A 14,205-nucleotide genomic window follows, 5' to 3' on the forward strand; every position below is an offset into this window, starting at 1 on the left:
CAGATGGCTGATTTGCAGATATGTTTGCCTATTCTGTAGATTGTCTTTTTACTTTCTTGATAATGTATTTAGTTCACAAAAGTTTTTTAATTTTCATGAAGACAACTTTATCTTTTTAATTTTGTTGCACATGCTTTTGGTATTATATCTAAGAATCTTTTGCCATCCCTGGCCTGTGTGGCTCCATTGGTTGGAGCATTGTCCCATAACCAAAGGTTTGCAGGTTCAATTCCCAGTCAGGGCAAATACCAAGGTTACAGGTTTTGTCCCTGGTTCAGATGTGTACTATTCTTCATCCAGGCAGATGCCCAGTATGAGCATGTACAGAGGACAACTAATCAATGCATTGATGTTTCTCTTTCTCCCTTCCTCTCTCTCTAAAAATACCATATGGTTTCACTCATATGTGGAATCTAATGAACAAACTGAACTAATGAGCAAAATACAGGGTAGGCTGACAGCTATGGGGGCAGAGGGTTAAGAGGTGAAGGGCTTCAGCAAAAAGGAAAAAGAACTCGTGGACATGGACACCACTGTGGTGATTGTGGGGAGTGGGAGTATAAGGGGAATAAATGGTAATGGAAAATATACAATAAAAAATTTAAAAAAGCAATGAAAAAATATTTTCGGATGAGGATATAAAAAAAAATCCATTGCCAAATGCAAGGTCATGATTTATCCCTGTTTTCTTCTCAGGGTGTTATGGTTTGGGCTCCTAAATTTGGTCATTTATCAATTTTGAGTAATTTTTATATGTGGTATAAGGTAAGGGTTCAACTTAATTTTTGTTTTGCATGTGGGTATTTATTTTTTCCATCATCATTTGTTGAAGACCCTGTGGTTTATTTTCCATTGAATAGTCTTAGTTCTCATGTCAAATATTACTTAACCATAAATATAGTTTATTTCTGGACTCTCACTTTTACACTATTCTGTATTTCTATCTTTATGCCAGTACTACACTGTTTTATTACTGTACCTTCGCAGTAAGTTTTAAAATCAGGAAGTATGAATTCTCCAAGTCTCTTCTTCTTTGTCAAAATTGTTTTGACAATTCAGATCCCTTGTGATTCTATATGAATTAGGGAATTGGCCTTTCCATGTCTTCAGAAGGCGCCATAGGAATTTTGACAGAGATTGCATTGAATCTATAGATTGTGTTGCTTGTTATTGCCATCTTAACAATATTGTCATTATTGAACAAAGGATGTCTTTTTTAATTTCTTTTATACTCTGTTTTTGCATTTGCTATTTTTTAAATATCAGTTGAGTCAATGTGGTTGATAATGTCTTTCAGATCTTCTGCATTCTTATGTAATTTTTGTCCAGTTGTAACAATAAATGATAGCAGATTTGTCTATTTCTCCCTTTTTATAGAATTTGAATCTATATTAAGCAATTTATATTTATTATATCTTCCTGATATGTTGACTCATGTCTTTACAAAATGGTTTTCTTGTTCTAATACTGTTCTTTGTATTGGAACCTATTTTATCTGACTTTAATATAGTGGCTTCAGCATTCATTTCATTAGCATTTATATGGAATGTCTTTTTACTCCCTCCTATTTGCAACTTTATATTTAAAGTGTCTTTTACATACAGTATAGAGTTGTTGTTTTGTTTTGTTTTAATTTGGTTTTGCTGCTTTACCCAGCCTGATCAGAGTGTCTGGTTGTTATTTTATCTTTTATGTAGGTTTTGACATGGTTAGATGCAGGTACACCACATTGTTATTTATTTTCCATTTGTCCTGTCTGTATTTTATTTCTATCTGCTTCTTTTCCTGCTTTTTGTATAATTTGAACACTTTTAGTGTTTCATTTTACTTCTTGTATTGCTTCTTATCCACAGCACTTTTAATCTTGTGTTTGTGTAGTTTCTTTAGGGACTACTGTATGTATCTTTAGCTTATCACAATCTGCCTAATGTTTTTATGAAACTTTTTAAGTACAATATCCTGGTTATGTTAGGAGAATAATTCTTCTTACCCACTCTCCATTATTATCATATATATTACATACATATACATTATAAACAAAAAATACTATTTTTTGCCTTAACAGTGATGTCTTTTGTTTATTCAAGAGAAAAGATATTGTTTATTTACATACACACAAACAAAAATGTAATGGCTAAGATCTGAAATCAGGATGTACCTGTTGATTGCTGAAATCTCCGAGAAAAAGGATCACATCTGTATTGTGTCTAATGTTTCAAAGACAGAAGAATATTACAGTAAATATAGGGGATTCTCGGCTTATAACTGATCTAGCAATTCTTTGCTAGGCTGGTTTCCAGATGAAATGGGCACTCTAAGATCTCCATAGATCTCTGTCTTTTAGTAGTAACCCAATCAGAGAGCCCATAGACTGAATAAGTTAACTGCTGTATACTTCCACATCACTGGATTATTTACTCTTCACCCCAAAGTAGATTAGATTACTTTAAGAGAAATTCAAAGCAGATATAAATAGCTCTGGAAGGAAAAAGAAATCAAGATAGTCTTACTGGCTTTCCCCCCCACCTTTATTAAGGTATAATTGACAAAGTTTATATGTTGATGATTTAATTTTCATTAGAAATATGAGAAAAAGTAAGGAATGGAAACTGTACAACTGTGTTAAAATGTGGGCATGGATAAAGTGACTTATATGATGATTGCTGTTCAACATTTAAATTGAATGAGCCAGCAGTACATGTTTAACCAAGAAAAGTCTCCAAAACAATGTTAACTGCAAGATAAGTTGCATGAAGTTATAATAGAGTGACATAAATATAAATTTTTAAAATCCCCAACAATTTATATATCGATAACAGATAGATAGATAGATACATACATACATAAAATAGACATTTAAAAACATTTGTAGGAATATTATACAAGGTCTGTCCGGAAAAATCCAACCATTAATATAATGAAAACAGTTTGCCCAATATAGATGTAACCTGTCAGGCAAAGAGAGTGAGTGGACTGGAATGCGCATGTGTGAATAATGGCAGCTTCACTGTACTAGTCATTGGGGGCAGTAGATGCCGTTGAGTGAGCATGTGTACTGTGTGCCCATCACATTCAAAATGACTGGGCGAGTAGAGTAACAAATCTGCATCAAATTTTGCATTAAGTTTGAGCATCTTTGCAAAAACTATCCAGATGATTCAGAAGGCCATGTCTGTGAACAACCAGTGATTGGCAGCCTTATCACAGCAACATGCCCACTTACGCATCATGTCTCATGCAGTTTTTTGGTGAAACATCTAATCACCCAGGTGATTCAGCCCCTCTACAGCCCAGATTTGGCGCCCTGAGACTTCTGGCTTTTTCCAAAACTAAAATCACCTTTGAAAGGGAAGAGATTTCAGACCTTCAGTGAGATGCAGGAAAATACCACAGTAACTGATGGTGATTGGGAAAGCCATATAAGGTTCCAGAGTGCTTCCTTTGAAGAGGACTAAGGCATTATTGTTCTGTGTACAATGTTTCTTGTATTTTGTATCTTATTCAGTAAATGTCTCTTTCATATTACATGCCTGGATTCCACCTTCTTGACAGACTTTGTATTCTAACTACAGGACAATGGGCTTTTTTGTATAATAAGCCTTCAACTATTTCATTAGTGTTTGGTTTTGTAAAAGAGGAAAATCTGAAACAAATATGGGCAAAAAAATAATATCTACTGACTCTCATTGATGGGCTTATTGTTAAGTATCTTTTGTTATGTATGATGTATGTTTGAAATTTTTTAAAAAAATTTTCAATTAGAGCTAAGAGAGTCAGTTTTCAGGTGATAGGTGTTGAAAATAATTATTAATCACTACAGTCTGGTGTGCCCTGCAGAAAAAAATTTTATTGCAAGTAAAATTGATTTTTTCCCCTCAATTCTTATTCTAGGTGCCAGCCTGTTACTGTGCTCCAGGCCACTATCACTCCAGTCAACCTCAGTATCGCCCAGTCCCTTCTGTCCATTACAATTCACATCTAAACCAACCACTGCTACAGCCTGCACAGCACACAGGTGAGCAGTATTTCTGTCATTAATTCTTAGCTCTTGGGTGTTGCTTTTTTTATCTTACTTTATTTCAGTCATACTGTTAAGATACCTCCACACTCAATGTATCAATGGTCTCAAATACAAAATATATGTGAATATGCAAACCAGTGATATTAAAAGAGTGGGCAAATCCTAGCACCTACTAGCAAATACCACACTGTCAGGTTTATATGCTGAACGGTTAGGAGCCACGATGAAAAGATTGTACCAGCCTGAGCAGCATGTTAAACAGCTTCCTGGTGCCTGTTGCCATTGTAGTCAAGGCCTTCTTTTCACCCTGGTAATCCACCAGTGATAACAACAAAAGAGAGGCAAGACAAGTTAAAATGTCTCCTGAGCCTAAATTTGATTGAAAACTTCAGTGAAAATTTGTTATCTCAGTATCAGTAGGAATGCCTTTAAAAGGAATGATGTTCTTAAAGATCTGTTTTTGTGTTTTCTTTTCCAGTTTGCTGGTTGTATTGTGAAAGATATTTTTAAACCGAATGCAATCTAATACTGGGTATACCAAAATAATAAAACTCAAAAGATTGTTTTCCTTTTGTCCCTTTCAAATTTTCTTTAAACATTCAATGAAAACAATTGATCTCAAGGCACAAAACTATCTTATTTTACTTAATTCATTTCTTTCAGTGCTTCCCATCTAGATGTATATGTCTACTCTAGATGTTTAATAAAGTATGTTTTTCTGCATTTCATAACTCCAGGTGTTGAAGTAAAATTTTTATTGGTTTCTTTTTGGACCTTATTAGCTGCTTGTCACCCTAGAGGCACTCAATCTGTGTCAGCGTAACTCCCCAAGGCCACATAATCCTCTACCTCCACTTAGGCAGTTTGTTGCTCTTGATATTGTGTGGAACTCTTAAGGAGTACTGAAGTTTCAGGAGGAAGACTTTAGCACTGGGCAGTCTGATGAGAAGTATTCTTGCTTCTCATCACTTGTGCAGTCTTCGGTGATCATTGTGACTTAGCAACTTCCTTTACAAGATAAGACTCTTACTTTTCATCCCTGCAAGAGAACTTTCAGGTCCTTAATCTGTTGCTCCTAGGAGTTGTCTTGTACTCAGCATGTAGGTTCTTCCTTTTTGTGTGTTACTGGCCCTGTGTTGTATGTGTGCAGATGTTCTTCTAAAAGATTTTGAGTACAAGGATCGGTCCTCCTGGCCATCTTAGAATTTGCCCTCTGTCTCAAATATGACTCTTTAGTGTCAGGTTTTCCTGAAGTTTAATAATATATCCACTTATAATGTAAACTAGTATATGCTATAATTTTGAAGGGCATCAAAAGTTCTTTATACATAGAAGCATTGGTTCTGACACTGCTCATTAGCTTTAATACATTACTGTTTTATCTTATAGAAATTGTGAGTTTTCCTACAATCTCAGTCACTCAACCTCAGTGACTGACTTTTCATATTGTTTTTAGTATTGATTTTTTCTCTCAAAATTATAATATAGATTATAGCTAGTACCATGATGATAAAAAATTATCTTCACATTCCCCACTCAAGTACCTTGTGTGTGACTAATTAATGTAGCTCATTAATACACCCTATTAATTAGGTGGTCAAAGTCCTTTGTTCTGTATTTGTGTGAGCTTATTAATTTTGTTCTTTTTATGACTAAATTTTTGTCAAATTGCCTACAAAATTAAAACTTATAGTTAAAGGTTGGACCAGTGTGATTGTACAAATGTATCCCTGAAAAAAAAGGACACTTCTAATTGAAGGCCAAAATATGTGTGTGACAGATAGCATATGTTTATCATCAGTCATATTTTAATTTGGGTTTTTTTCCTAATGCTAGTTATGATCACAAGGAAGAAAGCAATAAGTTAGACTGGATCTGGGTAATACAGGCACAGAGAGAGAATATGTCTGAATGAGTAGTTTTTGACATTGTGTTTGACTCATAGAGTCAGTCATAATGTAATAATTTATAACTATAGTTGTTTCTTCCGGTTATTTTTGTGTAGAATCCTCTTAACTTACAGCTTAAGTTAGTTGAGTCTCATTTAGTTTGAAGAAGAAAAGTAAAATAAATCCTCAAATCATCCTTGTCTGAAAGAGAAGGAAATTTTGTTATGCTAATAAGTACAATAGAAATTTCCCTTCAGAGAAAAGGTCAGTAGTGCCAGTGCCAAGTATTGTGTTGGTAACTATATTGAACCTTTTTATAGAATTTATAGTACTTGAGTATTTAAAAAAATTATCTAAAGACTTTTGAAGTTAGCTCATAGTTATTTTTTATGTCAAAGCTTACAGAAAATGTGCATTTATGTTTGTGGATGTCCTAATAGAAAAGTAAAATGCACTGAGGAATGAATAGGCTGTGTTTTGTGTGTGTGTTTGTTTTTATTGACTTGGGGGCAAGAGTAAGAGGAAAAGAGTATGATTTTATTTTTCTACTTATTTATGCATTCATTGGTTGATTCTTGTATGTGCCCTGACTGAGGTTTGAACTTACAACCTTGGCGCTTCAGGAGGACACGAACCAACTGGGCTACCCAGCCAGGGTGGCAGTTTTTTGTTTCTGATGCTTTTCACAGATTTATACCAATTTCTGTCTGAGTTATTTACATCTTTATGTAACCTTTATTGTAAAAAATCAGACTCGCACCCCAGCTGGTGTGGCTCAGTGAATCGAGTGCCAGCCTACAAACCGAAAGGTTGCCAGTTTGATTCCCAGTCAAGGTACATACCTGGGTTTCAGGCCAGTTCCCCAGTAGGGGGCACACAAGAGGCAACTGATTGACGTGTCTTTCACACATCGGTGTTTCTCTCCCACTTTTTCTCCCTCCCTTCTCCATTCTCTAAAAATAAGTAAATCTTTTTCTAAAAAATTTTTAAAATAAATAAATAATCTGACTTTCTGGACTTCTTTTTCATATTTTTCCCTTATATTTCCCTACATTCTACCATCCTAATCTGATTAAAATTAGAAATAGTCACATCTTACATCTATTTTCTTCAAACAACTTTTAGTTACTGACATTTTCTTTTTTTCTTTCTTTCTTTTTTTTCTTTTCTTTCTTTTTTTTTTTTTTGCACAAAATGGTGAAATTAATTCAACCAAATAATGAAAGCATTGATAGATTCAGAACAATTTTTCTACAGAGGCACGGATAAATAATTTTTAAATGTTTGTATATAACTCTAAAAAGTTTTTGCCGCAAATTTAGCAAACCCAATTGAAGCAAGTATTCTGAGACCAGGTAGAGTATGGACAGTAAAATACAGGATTTTCTCCCCCCACCCCACCCCCCTTTTGGGGAAAGAGAAAAAAGGATGAAATGCTTTGCTCTTTTATCAAGTGTGTGCCAGAGGACCACAATAGTTAATCGGTCTCCTTGATAACCTCTAGTCTATTATGGGAAATGAATATACACATCTTTTGTTGAGAATGTGAAATTATCATGGTCATTAATAACAAGGTAGAGTCAACCTCTATCACAAAAGCAGAAGAAATTCTGGCTACATAAGGCTCTTCGAAAATGTAGTGTATAATGTGAAAGAAAACAAAATAGGAGTCAAATCCTGACAGCCCCTTATTTGTTATTAACTGGTTTTAGGTGTGTCACTTAAAGTCTCCGGGTTTCAATTTACTAATTTTCCAAGTAAGGGAGTTTTACTCTATTGTCTGTTGAAATTTCTCTGTACCCTAAAATTCCATGATTCTGTGTCTATCGTATGTGCCATTTCTAGTTCAGGAAGGTGGGACTATCTGAGAATTGGTTTGCAATAGTGACTTACTGTCAAGAACTGGAGTCATATAAGCAACAATTTCAAAAGATCTGGTTACTTGCCAGTTGGAGTAGTAAGGATTTGTTATCCTAACTCTTTATCATAAAATTTACAGCTCGGAGACTATAAAGTATACTAAATGTAAGGAGCTTGGTATTCTCAAATTTATACCAATTTCTGCAGGTAGTGATTATAGCAAAGATTTTAGGCTTATAAGGCCCTGGCTGTTTTCTATGTAGCTGCTTTCATTCTTATGACTCTTTTGAAAAGTTTGCAGCTTCACCATATATGTTTAATATTTTGCAATAATTGGCCTTGTTCCTGAGCTGTTGGATTCGGGGCCGTAGCACTGTCTGAGAGGTTTACATTTCTCACAGTGAACCGGTCTCTTTTTCAGCTGCTTCCTGGCTTCTTTTTACTCAGGTTTCCACTGCTCTTTTTTTTCTTTCTTCCTTTTTCTTTTCTTTCTTTTTTTTATGCTGTATTAAGGTATTAATATTTGCTTAAATTTTCCATCAATTGTAATGCCTGTTAATCATGCATCATACTCAGCAATAGGGATTTGAATTTAAATGACAACCTTGGCTTAATATAATTTACCTTTTAAAAATTTGTGAAAGCTATTGCTTTAATTTCTCTTCCAAAGCAGATTTGGATGGCAGATTCAGTTTGGTTTGGAGGTTTTAAAAGTTTAATGTCTTAATTATGCAAAACTTATTAGCAAAAGTCAAATGCATATCTCTTTCTATTGCTGCATAACTTTTTAGAATTGTTATGCAATAAAGTATGCCATCAAATAAGACATCTAAAAGCATTTGAAGCTACCTGGGCTCTGACCAGTGATATAATTTCTTTTTTTTTTCTAAATGCTGATATTGTATGCATGTGTGGGAAGCAAAATGGCTGTAAAACTAAACATAGTTTTACAATTGGTTGATAAATTCAAAGAATATCAGTACATTGTGTCTTCAGTCTCAGCTTTTCAAATAACTCAGAACCATGTGTTTGCAAACTGATTAAGTTTTGTAACCAGCAGACTATGATAGGGTCCTGATGAACCACACTGTAGGAGGAACATGTTAGGATAAACACTCTGTAAGATGCACAGAATATTGGCAGCATTGCAAGGTACAAATTTAAAGTAACTAGGATATAAAAGGCCCTGCTGGGTAACGAGGGGAGTGTTAATGATAAAGGATTTAGGTATGTCGAATAGGGACCCTGGGAGCAAAGTCATTTTCCTTACTGACAACTTATGGTGGGAGTAATAGGAATTTTATATTTATATTACTAGGTTGGTAGCCCTGGCTGTTGTTTTTTCATTGATTCTGTGATCATTTCATAGTATTGTATGACCAGCACAGATTCAGATATTATTTAATACCTACAAATGCACCTATTTCCCTTTTCCCTTCTCCATTAACCTGCCGCCACTGAAATCTGGAGCCAAATGTGTCTGGTAAGTACCCATAGATTTTCTTGAGTTGTATAGACCCTTCTTAGGACCGTCATTTAAATAGCTGTGAGCTATAATCTATGTTGCTGTTCTAATTAGATTTGTTTTTTGTGTTTGTATATATGTTTAGTTCAGGCACAGTGGTAAGAGACCAGTGGGTGATAGAGGAGATAGAATAATGACAGTGTGCTGGCAACTGTGTCTTCTTCTGCATTCACCTAAGGGGCCAATTAAATTTGCCTGCTCACTAAAATAGTACCATAGACATAAGATAGACCAGCATTAAATGCTTGAAGTTTTGATGGTATGGAAATAGTTCTTCTAAATTGTCTTATAAATACCTGCTTACCAATAAATTTAAAGTTGGCAAAATGGTTTCTCAAAAAAACTGCCCTCACAGTGCTTCAGTCATAAAAGCTTAGTCTGGAAAAAATGAATAATAAAAGTTAATAAACCTTAGTTTTATGGCTGTTCTGACTAAGCAATTCTTAATTCTTTTTATCTTTCTAATGATATCTAATCCATATTAATAATGCTTTCCTTTAACACAAATGCTAGTTCAGGTCACCTATATAAAACAAAGCTAGCCTGTCATAGCCTGAGCAATACTTCCTGTGGAACACTCTGTATCCTTGCTTTCTTCTCTTTGAAGTGAAAGAGAGTTAAAAATAGCATATTCTTTGGGACCCTCCAGGAAAGTGTCTAAGCCATCAATTTATACTGTCCTAGTTCTCCCAGTTTACAGAATCGATTGTGCTTTCCTCTGAAAGTGCTGGCAGAAATGAGATAATATTGGAACAGTACAGTCCTTTAATAAAGGAGAATGGCAGTGTTAAATAACATCTATATTGAGGTCTGGATGTTTATTCTGTTTGATATCACTTAAATTGGCATTGCTTGCTTGACAAAAACAGATGTTTTCCTGCAATATTGACACAAATTTCTAATTTTAAAAAAATTCTGTTTTCCTCTAATTTCTTGGTTAAATCCAGATATACCATAGGAAGGATTTTTTTTTAATTCTGATATACTAAAACACACTTTTTATTGGAAAAAGAATAATTTAGGTAGTAGCCAAGTTGGTTATATATTGAGTATCAGAATATTGGGAATACTCTTGTGGTATATTTTAAATGTAATGATACTTTTCATTCTCTAGGAATCTACTTCATTCCTAATCTTCAACCTTCTCCCTCTTTGCCAGATCATTGGGTTTTTTCCTCATACTTAACAGTATGCAAACTATGCTTTTGAAACTATTAGGACTATGTTCCTTCCCTTCTTTTGTCTGAATGATTAGATAATGAACCTGAACTACCCTGCCACTTCTTTGAGATGTAAATTTTATTATGGAGGTGTGCATAAAATAAGCCATGTCATTAATTAGATGATCTTTTATTTTATGTTGTTAATAAATTATTTTGTCTTACAAAGACAATTAGTAAGGTTCTTCTTGTATTTAATTGGATTGGTAAAAATGATGTTGTGGTTGTTTTGTTTTTAGTGTTTTTAACTGTCATTTCTAGTTTCCTGGTGATTATAGTAACTTTAACCAATATAGAGCCCATGGTCGACATTTGAAAAAGTCTAGTAATCTTATTGCAGCTTTTAATACCGTGCTGTTTAGAAAGTATGCTCCAGAATTGCATACTTTTTAACTACTTCCTGGGTTATTGTTAGTTTGTTGTAATTATTGCAGTGAATAAACATCTCATTTCACTGCTGGAAAAACAGTTTAGGTACCTGTCCTAATGCCAGTAGAATTTGCCTCCTGGGGTACCAATTATAAAAAGCATCGAATATTAAATGATGCTTCCCCGCCCCCCCCCCCCAACTGTGACAGCCTTAGAAAGATTCCTCAAGCTCTGACAATTTTCTGCTCAGTGTGGGTCCAACCTGGTGGGGTTTTTTGTCTTGAATGCAAATAAACAAAAATTTTATTTCTCACAGTTCTAGAAGCTGAGACTTTCTATATCAAGACACCAGCAGATTCAGTGTCTAGTGAGAAACCGTTTCCTGTTTTATATACTTTTCACTGTTTTCACATGGCTTAGGGATCTCTCTGTGATCTCTTCCCTAAGAACACTAATCCTATTCATGAGAGTTCTTCCCTCATGCCCTAATCACCTCATGACCTAATCAACAGAGGAATTTGGAAGAGACATTAATATTCAGTCCATTGCAGAGATGTCTGGAGTAGAAAGGGATAAGTGCTTCATAGAACACATCCTAACCTCCAAAGAGATTTAATACAACTGTTTCCAAAACTCTCTCACCTCTAACCACACCTAAGCAGTCTGAACTAGATCCTGGCACAATAGATGAGAATGCAAAAATCTTCCCCTCTGTTGATCAGTTGCTTCAGAAATTAACAATCCAATATCAAGTATGCCAAGACCCAAATCTTCATTTTCCACATACAAATTTCAGTAGCACTTAGATGGAAAATACTAAAGAATTCAATAGGTCAACTACAGTAATTATCTTGAGGTTACATCTTTTTTTTTCTTTGCTTTTAAAAAACACATTTATTTTCTCTTTATAAAAGTAATGCATACCATTACAACTGGAAGATACAAGAAAGTAGAATTTACTTTATTATCCATAATCCTACCTCCTCAAATACACTACATTAATATTTTTCCTCCAAATTTTTCTATTTGTACCATTAAAAAAAATTTTGCAATAGTAAAATCTGACTTCCTGGCAAAGCAACTCAAGTTATGGAGAAAAAAGCCAAACTTAGGAAATTCCACTAGAAAAATCTTCTGTCAGCTCATGTGGAATATGACAACAGGTTATACATTTTGAGCAAAGGCAGACTTCGAGATGAAATAGCAAAGATAAAACCCAAAGAGGAATCTTAGTGATTGAAATGATAATAATTAGACTTACAGGCACAGACCAAGGGGTGTGGAATCTGAGAAAGTCACCATTTGAGCTTCCTCTTCTCATTCCTAGTTGTTTTATACACATGTGAAATCTAATTATAATAAGTCAAGGAAGTGTAACCTTGAGATATAGAAGTCACAAACCATGCATCTTGAGAGTAGTGGGCAAAATAAGTGAAGGAGAGTCCCTCCCAGGGAGAGGACTTTATTGGATGATCATATATGAACAATTAAATACCTGGTCTTTCTTATCCTCTTAAGTTCATACAGCTACCATCTGGACTAACTGTTCAGCAGTCTTTCACTCTGATTCCTAATTTGGATAACAATGCTGGTTCTCACAAATAATCTTTAATTCAAATTTTAAAAGTTTCCTTGTTGATTATTTACAATAACTCTCTTTTCCTGTAATTAAATTTATCTTGAGACTTAGTATGTTAAACTACAGTAAAAGTATTCATTAACCAGAATTCTCAGAAAATGGAAAGAGGCCAGGTATTCAATGTTCTGCTTATTTGAACAGTATTACTAGAATATTCTTTCTACTTCAACATTTGTCCCTTAGAAAAGTAAAATTTAGAATCAGACTGCTGTGTAAAATCCTAGCTATAGGATTTATCAGGTGGTGACCTTGTACAAGGTATGAATTGCTCTGTGTTTTTGTTTTCTTCATCTGAAAAACGGGGATAACGATTGCACCTGTTTTGTGAGGCGGTGAACATTGAATGAGTTAGCATGTGTAAAGTGTTCAGGACAGTGCCTAAAACATAGTAAATGCCATGTAAATGTTAGCTACTAATATTACCTTGTCATACCATCAAAGAAATGAAAATTATGTAGTGTTCTAAACTAAAAATGCATAGGAATTGTTTGGCTAAATTGGTGTTTGGGCTGAATTCCAGAGTGGACATAACAAACTAACATAGTTCTAAAATGTTAGTCTTTTGTCTCATGACCCATTCCTTTAAAGTGCAGTAGAGAGATAGGATCAGTTGAGTGGTTTCCTCATCCTTTGATTGTTAACTTGAGATCTAAATATATTCTAAGAAAATTTGCTTGATTACTTCCTTCACATAACCCTGTGAAAGCTCTGTTAATCACCTGTGGGAACATTACATGGAAAAAGGTTTTGAAAGAGCATGCGTCTATGAGCCCATTTCTGTAAATAATGTAAGTGGGTATGTGTATTGCTATCTATGCATAGAAAGTAAGGTTACCTGTAAATGATTATTTTTATAAAAAAATTTTTTCAATGTTGTTTTTCACTTTTTTGTATTTTTCATATTTTCTTCCATGAAAAAAAATGTCCTATTTTATGATCAGATAAAGTTTTTTAAGGGTTTTTTTCTTTTTTATTTTGTTTTACTTTTTTTCATCATCATTTATCTCCCTATATACCCTTTTCTACCTCCATCCACCTCCCCTTCCACAATATTTTTTAAGGTTTTTAATGGCCTTTTTTTTCTCCAGTAATGTTCAAATAAAACCTGCATTTAGAGCTTTGCATGTCATAAACTAAAACAGTTCTGTGTTTTTCCTTATCAGGTAAACACTTTGAGGTTAATTACATAAAATCTGTGGCTCAGCTGCTATGTAAGATTCAAAGGGAGTCTTAATGAGTGAACCATGAATTCTGGACTGAAGTGATCTGTATTCATGGGACTCAGTTTCATCATAGTAAAAGGCAATTAAATGTGTTTAACTTTATTATAAATATGTTACCTTACAACTTAACTTTACCTTTGATATCAGAAGCTGTTCACTAAATATAGACAGTAACAAAATAGCCTCAGTTATCCTGTCAACACATAGTAAGTTCCTGGTTTTGTATAGAATTATATATATATATATATATATATATATCATACACACACACACACACGAACTCATAAGGTATGTTTTTGTGTATGTTTTTAATTACATTTATTGGGGAGACATTGGTTAACCGGATCATAATAGGTTTCAAGTGTACATTTTTATGATATATGATCTGTATATTGCATTATGTGCCTACCACCCAAAGTCAGATCATCTTCTTTCACCATGTATTTCCCCCTTCCTCCT

At 34.2% G+C, this 14,205-nt stretch overlaps 1 protein-coding gene across 13 annotated transcripts in view; it reads left to right on the forward strand.

Moving 5' to 3' along the window:
- R3HDM1 (R3H domain containing 1) overlaps positions 1 to 14,205 on the forward strand; it is a 217,335-nt gene that overhangs the window by 140,461 nt on the left and 62,669 nt on the right. For all 13 annotated transcript variants that reach the window (XM_036023664.1, XM_028511033.1, XM_036023669.1 and 10 more), the window contains one exon: positions 3,892 to 4,015. In XM_036023664.1, coding sequence (XP_035879557.1) covers positions 3,892 to 4,015 — 124 coding nt within the window. The remainder of the gene's footprint in view (positions 1 to 3,891; positions 4,016 to 14,205) is intronic.

Source organism: Phyllostomus discolor, chromosome 4, assembly GCF_004126475.2.
Source record: "Phyllostomus discolor isolate MPI-MPIP mPhyDis1 chromosome 4, mPhyDis1.pri.v3, whole genome shotgun sequence".
NCBI lineage: Eukaryota > Metazoa > Chordata > Mammalia > Chiroptera > Phyllostomidae > Phyllostomus > Phyllostomus discolor.